This window comes from Protobothrops mucrosquamatus, unplaced genomic scaffold (genome assembly GCF_001527695.2).
Source record: "Protobothrops mucrosquamatus isolate PMUCROS unplaced genomic scaffold, P.Mucros_1.0 scaffold175, whole genome shotgun sequence".
Lineage (NCBI taxonomy): Eukaryota > Metazoa > Chordata > Lepidosauria > Squamata > Viperidae > Protobothrops > Protobothrops mucrosquamatus.
In genome coordinates, this window is record NW_015386535.1 from 444,544 (window position 1) to 454,619 (window position 10,076).

Genomic DNA, 10,076 nt, shown 5'->3' on the forward strand with positions numbered 1-10,076 from the left:
AGCGGGACTGGCCTAGGGGATTTTATAGGGGTTTTAATTACTTTTAAATTTGACATTCTCAAATATTTCATTTTAATCAAATTTTAACTAGGTGTAATATGTTAGCTTTTTATCATTTGTCAGCCGCCCTGAGTCCGAAAGGAGAAGGGCGGGATATAAATACAATAAATAAATAAATAAATAAATAAATAAATAAATGTATAAAAGAGGGAATAAATTAAAGTCTTTCTACTATTCTTGTTAACTTCCTGACTTTTTGAATTTCGTACCTTGATTTTTATCTTTATTTGGAATTTAACCTCTTTTTAATTCTGTTCTTAATATATGCTTTTATTCATGTATTGATATGGTTTTATTATGTTGTAAGCTGTGAGAATCATTAGGTGAGATTGGTGGTGTAGAAATAAATAAATAAAAATAAAATAAATAAAAACCAAAAAATAGAACTTCTTATATTGGCACTTCAAGGAACTTAGCAATTATGTTGATTGTTATTTTCTACATACAAGAGCTGATACATATTAATGTAAGTGTACCAGCCCTGGCCAGGTTCTCTATGGTACACAACCTGGCAGAAGTTCACAAGTTCTTTAGAACAAGGATCCCCAGCCTGCAACCTAGTGCTGGGCCACAGCCTGTTCGGAACTGGGCCACAGAAGTGGTGGGAGGGCACAGATGTGCATATGCAGCTGCATTTGTGAAAGTAGCGTGTGCACATGAAACCCTAACCCTCACCCCTCCCTCACCTATCTGCCGAGCCGGAAAGGTTGGAGACCACTGCTTTAGAACAAGTTTTCAGCTGCCTAGATATGTCTCATGTGCTATTTTATGATTGAAGTTTGATCTTCAAAGCATGAAACAAGAGCTTGGCTAACAATTAGCAACTATTAGTTGAAAAAAAAATCACTTATTTTTCTGGCAACTTTCAATCTAGCTGTAGTTTTGCTCTTCATTTATCTTTATTTTCCTTGGGCCATGAGCAAGCAAAAGTAACATTAAGAATTGAAGATGTAGCTAGCCAGCCCAAACTAGGGTCTCAAACAGAGGAACCTAGGAGGGAAGTTGATACACAAGGGGCAAATGCCCTTTCCTAAACACAGAAGAGTTTTCACTCAAAGATTTGATAAATGTCTTTAAACTAATCAGGGCAGATCCCAAAACATCCTTTATAAGGAATGCAAGCCCTTATGGGCTGGAATAACAGCAAACACTATCCACTGTTTTTTTTACAAAAACTACCACAAGTCTATTGGACAATTCGTGCTGCATCCATCTGACCAGAGAAATTCTGTATCAGTCTATTGCTAAAAAACAAAAAACTATTTTTACTACATATAATGTTGCAAAATTTGGTGTGATAGCCATTTAGGCCATTTCCATGAACTGTTCACTGATCACAATATAATTCTTGTCTGCCCAAGTCTTTTTGTAAATGACTCTGTGTGCAAGTCTGTACAGCCAAAACATATGGCTGCATTCTTCAGTAAGCAATTTGCTTTTTTCTATGTTTTCCCATTAAATATTTTACATGACCGTCTTTGGTTGTGGAAAAAAAATCTTCAGTATCCGTTTGATTCCAGTACAGAAGCTCTGATTAGTTACAATTATTAGATTTTACACACTATATTTTATTAGTTCTTATAGAAGCTACGCTACAATTTTATTTTCTTATAAAATTCAAAGTATAATATTGTACATAACTATATTAGTAATATTAAGTTTCCTGAACTGTCAAACAACTGCAATCTTGTATTCCCATAATTTAATGTCAGAAATTATGGTAATAATTAACCTATGGACTGGATGCTGATGTTGAGGACCACAAACATGTCAATGGAGAACTCTGCTTTAAAAATAGGGGAGAAATATTATACTGAAAACTAAGGGCAGAATCTGAAATACAGATAGTCCTCATTTAGCAAGTACATTTGGGACCAGAAAATTGGTTGTTAAATGAAGCAATCACTAAGTGACTCTACATCTCTGCTTACAATCTCACTGCAGCTAATCTTTGCTTTACAAACCTGAAAAAGTTACAAAGGGTAAGGGTTAGTTGCAAGGTTACTTTTTCATCACCACTGCAACTATGATTAGTTGCAAAATGAGGCAGTCACTTAACAAGGATGACTTATGTCCGTCAATAAAACTACATCTTGATAGTTCAAGAAGGATCAGATTCTTTAGCTGCTGCCAAGAGCCATGAGGTGCTTTCATCTCTGGAGATGAAACTAAACCCAGAAAATCTTTTGTATCAAAAACTAAGGAGTACTTTCATTTTCACCATTAATGATACTTTTAATTTATGGATTAAAGAACCGGAAAAGCCGGTAACAGAACAACAGTTGTCGCAGATCTTTAAAAAATGTCAAATTGATTTTACTGAATTTAAGATTCAAGTTAATTCTATTCTGTTCGAGTCTTCTTCTTGATACTCTAAAGAATTTATCTGAAAGGATGGGTGTCGGATTTTCTTGCTTACAATGAAAAAAAACTACGATACTTGGAATAGTATTTTAGCATACATACATAAGCACAATGATGAGGAACCCTTTCATATTAAATATGTTTCATTGTATCTCAAAGTTTTAGAATCTATTTTTGAGGAATTATGGCTACACTGAGTGTGGGTTATTACAGGTAGTCCTCAACTTGTGATAACTGAGCACAGAATCTCAATCATTGAGCAAAGCAACAGTTAAGCAAGATGTCATGTGACTGATTCAAATGCAATCCTGGCACTCCTGGTTGCAGTTGTTAAACAATGACACAGATCATTAAGCATAGTTCCAGGGAGGAGTGTGGGGTGCCAGCAGAAGGTTTAGAAAAATTCAAGTAGGATTTTCAGCCCCTGAAGAAAAGATGTTCCTGTGTTTATTCCACCCACCTGAGGCACCCTGCACTGCTGACCTTATCTGCCTACCAACTCACTGCTTGAGTTTCAGCTCATTCTGATCTCTAGGAGATCTCTCCTCAGGGTGCGGACAGCAATGCCTTCGGTGGGGTACAGAAACAGAACTCAGGTATTCGGGATCTGAGCTCCATTACTCCATCTCACCAACGTTCAGCTCCTGTCTACATGCAGAAGAAAACTTCTTTGGCAAGCTGCAAAAACAGAGCTGTAATCATGAGCAAAGCAATAAAATAACTTACCACAGTAGGCTTGTTCCACACATTTTGCTCACAATGTTTAACTGCTTTGCAATCAGATGCAGTTCGCAAATTCTGGCACCATACCTCTGAACCTTTTGCACAGTCTTTCTTCAAAAGCAGGGGAGTTGTCAAAACAGCTGAAAATAAATGCATTAGAATGCATTAGATCATGCATGTCCAATCTTTTGGCCTGCCTGTGCCACACTGTAGGAAGAGGAATTATCTTGAGCCGCATATAAAATATACAATACAGTTAATGTATATATAAAAAATAAAGTGTATTATTTTTTAAAAAATTACAATTTTGTGGGGTTGCATTAGTAGCTGTCCAGTGCCGCAGGTTGGACATGCCTGCATTACATTTCATTACAGTTTCATGCTATTTATTTTTTTTACTAGGCTTAAATATGGCATAACTTTTTTCCTGTAAATAATAAGATGAATGAAAATGGTATGGACACTATTTTTGGCACTTCTTAGAAGTTAAAAAGAGATTATTCTATTTTAGTGATCTTTTAAGAAGACTTTTCAATTAGTGCCATAGGTGACTTCAAATCAGTCAATCATTCAGCCTATCAGGAGAAAAATATTCAATCAGCCATTTTGGGTGGCTGGACAATAGAAAGAAAAGAAGAAAGATGTCTGGGGAGAAAAGGAGAAGATGATAGCCCACAACGGTAAAGGCTGCAAAATGATTATCAATGAGTTTCATGTTCCTGCAACCATGGCTACTAATATTATCAAGCAGTTTAAGGTCCATGGAACCATAACTAATCTCCCTAGATGGAGCTGCAAGAGGAAAATTGATCCCAGGTTGAACAGAATAGTCAGACTAATAACAGACATTATTAGTAGTCATAGTCATACTAATAATAGGGATATTATCAAGTCATATTATCTGTTGCCATCTGATTGAAAGTGGCATCCATGATAGAAGACCCCAATTCTGAAAGTCAGACATAAAAGAAGCCATTCTGGAGTTTGCTAAAATATAAATTGTCAAGTCACAGTACTTCTGGGACAATGTCCTCTGGACAGATAAAACGTTTTGGGTAAATCACAGCAGCTCTATGTTCACAGAAGAAAAAAAAACAATGCTCTTAAAGAAAATAACACCATCCCTACTGTGTAATATAGAAAAGTGCCATAATGTTATGGGCTTGCCTTGCTGCTTCCAGCACTGAGTGCTTTAAATCTGTATAAGACACAACGAACTCACAAGATTAGCCAGGAATTTTGGATCAAAACATAATAGCCACTGTTAGAAAGCTCTGTCACAGGTATGTGCCTTCCAACAGGATAAATGACTCAAAACATACAAAAATGGTTGAAAAGCAAACATTGGACTGTTCTAAATTCACCTGCTACAAGTCCCAATCTGAATCCAACAGAACATCTAGGGAAAAATCTGAAACTCACAGTTGGGAGAAGGAACAAGCTTAGGACAACTGGAGTAATTTGCTCAAGATGAATGGAACAAATTGCCAATTGAGAAGACTTTTATTCAGAGCTATAGAAAGTATATGATTGTCTCAAAAGGGTGTGCTGCAAAAATATTAGGTTGGGAATACCAATAATTATGCCCATGCCATGTTCATTTGTTATTTACAAGAGTATGTTAAGTCATACATGAAAAGATTGGAGTCTGCTCTCTGTGAAGTATAGAAGAATGGTGGATTGTTTATTTGGGTCAGTGTCAACTTATTGCTTAGCAAATTGGAATTATGTGGAGAAAAATAGGATAAGTACCAACATGTTTGACTGCATCTGTTGCCACTCCAACCATAACTGAAAAGTTACAGGTCAATAGCCAGCGTGATACGATTGGAATAATATGCAAGAATCTCTTAACAATAACAAAGAACTAATCAAGTTGAATTCCAGGATGTTTTTCCCCAGTATTTACAATTGACAAATCTAAGCTTAAAGACAAAAAAAAAAGACATACTGCCAATAAGGATATCTTGTATTTCTATGGACATGAGAAAATGTATTGGCTCATATTCATTAGGAATATATACTGCTCACAAAAATAAAGGGAACATTTTACCATGGAACTGAAGGGGTTTGTGTTCCCTTTATTTTTTTGAGCAGTATATTAATCTTGCTCAAAATGGATAAAATATGTAGGTGGTTAATCTGAGGAATAGCATGTGAAAGTGATCAGCCCAAGGTCATCCAGCAGACTTTGTGCCTAAGGCAGGGCTAAAACTCACTATTCCCCAGTTTCTAGCCCGATACCTTAACTACTACAGCAAACTGACTCTCAAGTGGTTCATTATATTTTACTAAATACTATATGCCTAGTTGAATGTTTAAAAAAACATGATTAAGCAGTTCAGCTTTTCCTTGGAGTGTACTCCAGGACCAACCAGATTCATACAACCACGGGAGTTTAATGAATGACTTTAGGCTTGTTAACTCTCTCAACCTATCTCACAGAATTGTTGTGGGTGATACAATTAAGGGATAGGAGTGCAATCATTTAGGTTTCATCACCTCAAGGATTACTGAATCAGAGTAATAATCACCTGCAGGGTTGAAATAATTAATGATGTAGACACAAACATTAGGTAAGTTATGGTTAGCAATCCTCCAGGGCAATTTTTTGAACATATCAGTATAGGTTCTCCTGCTTGAGCAGGGGGCTGGATTAGGACACCTCTCCAAGGTCCCTTTCCAGCTCTATTCTATTCCTATTCAATACACTTATCCTCCCCACCCCTTTTGGTTGTCAATATGCCAAAATGGAATAAAACTCCAATGTAGCAACAATTCAAATGCCCCCAATTCCCAACTTCAGTGCTATACAAGTACTCCATAGTCTGCTCTTCCACATATTTTATTTAGAATATCTTTACATTAGCTTTCATCGGGAAAAACTGCACTAACACCAAGAAACAATTTGTAGTAGAGGATTGAGTAAAACAATTCCTCAGCTCTGTTATGTGGCTGGCAAAGACTATCCACCTATTGAGTAAACTCAGTATCTTCCTCATTTAGGTCCCCTTCTTATCTACAGGGGAAAAAAAAATATCCTAAAGAAGAGGTGAACCACCAACAAACTCCACAGTTTTGCCTTAAAACAGTGGTTCTCAACCTTTTTAATGCCGCGACCCCAAGCGGTCGTAAGTCGGGGACTAAACCGGTCGTAAGTCGAGGACTAAACCGGTAGTAAGTCGAGGACTAAACCGGTCATAAGTCGAGGATTACCCAACCGGTCGTAAGTCGAGGACTTTCCCTGCCTGGGAGCGCCGCGCATGTGTGGTTCCGCCCCCTGCGCTGGCCGAGGCATAGCTGGCAAGCGGCAGAGACGGAGCAGGCCGACCACCAGCTGGCCCAGCCCAAGGGAGGTAAGGCACCCGCCGGAAAAGGGGGGAAAAATGGCGGACAAAAAAAATGGCGGACAGCCTTGCTTGGCGACCCCGATGAAATGGTCGATCGACCCCAAATGGGGTCCCGACCCACAGGTTGAGAACCACTGCCTTAAAAGAACACAGGGAAGTTGGGTACTCAGGAGATGAATGACAAGAGAGAACCAACGTCCTTGTGTTCAGAAGTCGGCTGAGTGATACAACCGCAAAAGTGAGACAAAGAAACTGACAAAAGCCATTAACAGCCAGCTATGCGATTTCTCCACCCACCCACCCACACCACACACCACACACCACACACCCGAGACACCACCCATGGTTATTGGGATAATTGCTACCCCCGAGCTAAATTTTTGACACTATTCTAATTTAGGGAGGGGGGTTTTTAAAGAGCGGGGAGAAAGAAAATGAACGGCCCCCAAAGGAAGACGAGTTAAGGGGGCAGGAAAGCCTAGGATTTCAGCCGCGATGCGGAAGGACGGCAGCTCCTGGTAACTAAGGAAAGGGTCGTCAGCAAGGCGACGCCCTCTCTCTCTCCCTCTGGTAAACAAAAACACCGCCCAGCCAAGCCCCGGGACTCCAGCGAAGGCAGGCCCAAAGGACCGGCAGCCCAGTTTCTGCGTGTTGGCCAGGAAGGATTGGGCGCTTTTCCGGCCCGGTGCCCTCCGGCCGGCAATCCCCACACTCCCAGCCCAAGTCCGGCCGAGGGTCATCGAGGGGCTCCCCTTGTCTGGGGGGGGGGGGTCCCAAGGCACTGAAAGCCGGGCCGCAGGGGAGCGGCTGGCCGAGTTTTGGGGCGCCTAATCCCGCGAAGGCCCAGGCCGTGGAAACAGAGCTTCGGTCTCAGCCATAACGGGCCTTTTCCCCCTCGGGCCAGCGCGGCTTGGGCGCGAGACCCAACCCTCCACGGCGTCCACCCTCCCTGGTCCCGCCATCGGAAACCGAACAAGGGCGCGGGGCCTGACCGCGCTTACCCGCTGCCAGCGAGCAGAGGAAGAGGAGGAAAGCGAAGCGCCGCATTGTGAGGGTCTCTCGTCAGCAGTTCCGCCGCCTGCAATGCGGGAGCGCTCAGCTGATGGCCGCTTTTATACCCCGGCGCTCCGGTGGGACGCGGCTACTGCGCGTGCGCCGCGGGGGATTGGCGATCGAGGGAGAAGCCGGCCCTCCGAAGCGTTGTGGTCGTTGCGCAAGCTTAGTGGCGAGAAAGGGGAGGAAAGCGCGACTGTCCCTTTTCCTTTTCTCGAAGTTTTCCCGATGTGCGCTTGCGCGCTTGTGTCTTCTTTCAGTTTCCCCCAGCCCAGCCCGTCTGCTGACACTGACTCATCTAAACCTTCGGAGCGGGGGGGGGGGGGGGAGAGAGGATTTGACTGGAAGAGCCAAAGGCGAAGTTTGATCCGAAGCGAGCCAGCTTGGAAAGACGATTATAAATACTTTAATAATCTTGCTTGTTTGTTAGCTGCTCGATTTTAGGGATGCTGCTTGCCCTGCAGCCTTTCAACCTCCGTTTGTCTAGGCTAGGATTTACAATCCCCATCATCCTTGAAAATAAATGTAAAAGCAGTTTTAAAAGGGTGCATGCCTAATAATGGGATCTACAGTGAAAATAAACTTGGGAACGACTAGACTGTAAATGTTGCAGCATAATGTGTTACTCCGTTACGATATCGGGTTAGGCATATTTAGTTCTTCAGTACCTGCGTGCTATTATTTATCTTCTAAAATCAAGTTGCAAATCACAACTCTCCCTTGGATGTAACCTCCCTCATAATTACTTCATGCCTCCGGTTCTGTTATACATCAGATATTTCTGACTCTTGCATATACTGTCTGATTGGTGGAAGTTTCTTTATTGATTGCATGGGGTCTTCCCTAATTTTAATCTTAATAATACTGTGAGGTAGGTTAGGTTGAAAGAGAATGACACGCTGGAAGTCATCAGTGACCTCTATGGTTAATGGAAAATGTAAGCTCTATTCTATATCTGGAAATCTTAATGTCGGGGGGAACTGAACTGTTTCTTCTATCATGTGCATATTTTTAATTCAGAGAGTCTAAAAAAATTTCAGTTGTGTGCATGAAAAGAACAAAAAAAAATGTTATTGTAAGTACTTTTTTCTTTGAATTTTGATCTTCTTACTTAGAATAAACTAACAACTTTCCTAATTTTTTAATTACAATTTTATAGTGATTTGGAAAACAGTTATGATCCTGAGTGAAGAAACTGCAACAACTGGGAATTATGGAATGATTTCAGGGTCAGGAATGCTGGACTAAGCCCTGGTGGGTTTAATATCTCAATACTGCTGCTATTTCTTTAGTCAGTTTCTTTAGTCATATGGTGGATGACTGATCACATGAGAAAACCCGTAGAAATTGTTAAATGTGATTTCTTTTAGAGATGGAGTATTTTGTCAGTGAAGAGGATTTTTAAAAATGTTACAATTTTTTAAACAGCTATACTGCTGACCTTGGCTCTCTTTCTGAATATGAAAGATTTAATCAATGTGTCTTTTGTGTATTATCGCTCTAGATAGAGATAAGCCAAATCTTGGTATATAATAGATCAAATGTAACAACTATTGAATATCTGTGAGCAGGCTCCTAGAAGATGCAGTCTCTGTTCCTCACTTGCAAACATTACAGATAAGCTCCACAATTAGTCAGTGGCCTTCTGCTCATTTCTCATCCCTCACCCACTAGCTTGGTTGGAAAAAGTCGCTGAATTTATATTATTCCATTTAAGCCAGACCTCTGTTTCTTCTTTTATTTATTATTTTTTTTAATCCCACCTTTGTTACTTTATAAGTAATTCAAGGCAGCGAACATACATAATATTTCTTCTTCCTCCTATTTTCCTCATAACAACAACCCCCTGGGGTAGGTTGGACTGAAAGAGAAGGACTGGCCCAAAGTCCTAAAGTAGGAGTAGAACTCGGAATCTCTTGGTTTCTATAGGCAGTCTTTGACTTACAACAGTTCATTTAGTGACCGTTTGAAGTTACAATGGCACTGAAAAAAACTAACCTATTACCATTTTTCACTCAACCATTGCAGTATCCCCACAGTCATGTGATCGAAATTCAGACACTTGGAATTGACTCATGACTGTTGCAGTGTTCTGGGACCATGTAATCCCCTTTTGCAACTTTCTGACAAGCAAAGTCAATGTGGAAGCTAGATTAACTTAACAACCGTGTTACTAACTGTGGGAAATCAGCCCCCCTCCGAGAAAGAAATATTTTTGGGAATATTAAAAGGCAGAGTATTATATTTCCCCAAAGGATCTTAAAGGCAGAAACCAACCCGCCCCTCAAAGTCTCTCTGCCCCAAACAGAAACCAGGTCTGCAGAAATGCAGATGTGATAATCTTGTCAAAAAGATTAGAGCCAGGAATCTGGGATTAGAAAGATAAAGATCCCTAGAATCAACAATCCCTCACACCAAAAAAATCCAACACTCATCAGCCATCAGCCCCAGGGAAGCAAGATATGACCTTTGAGGCATAATAGGATTAACCCACCAATACCAAAAGGACACTCTCAGACTCAGGTC

The 10,076-nt window shown here is 40.6% G+C and overlaps 1 protein-coding gene across 1 annotated transcript in view; it reads right to left on the bottom strand.

Annotated features, from left to right (window-relative positions):
• The window catches only part of LOC107285431 (prosaposin), a 28,435-nt gene extending 20,787 nt beyond the window's left edge, over positions 1-7,648 (bottom strand). The window contains exons 1-2 of the mRNA XM_015813615.2: positions 7,499-7,648; positions 3,151-3,287 (exon numbers count right to left, since the gene is read on the bottom strand). Of these exons, the coding sequence (XP_015669101.1) occupies positions 3,151-3,287; positions 7,499-7,544 (183 nt within the window). The 5' untranslated portion in view covers positions 7,545-7,648. The remainder of the gene's footprint in view (positions 1-3,150; positions 3,288-7,498) is intronic.
• Positions 7,649-10,076: the final 2,428 nt, after the last annotated feature.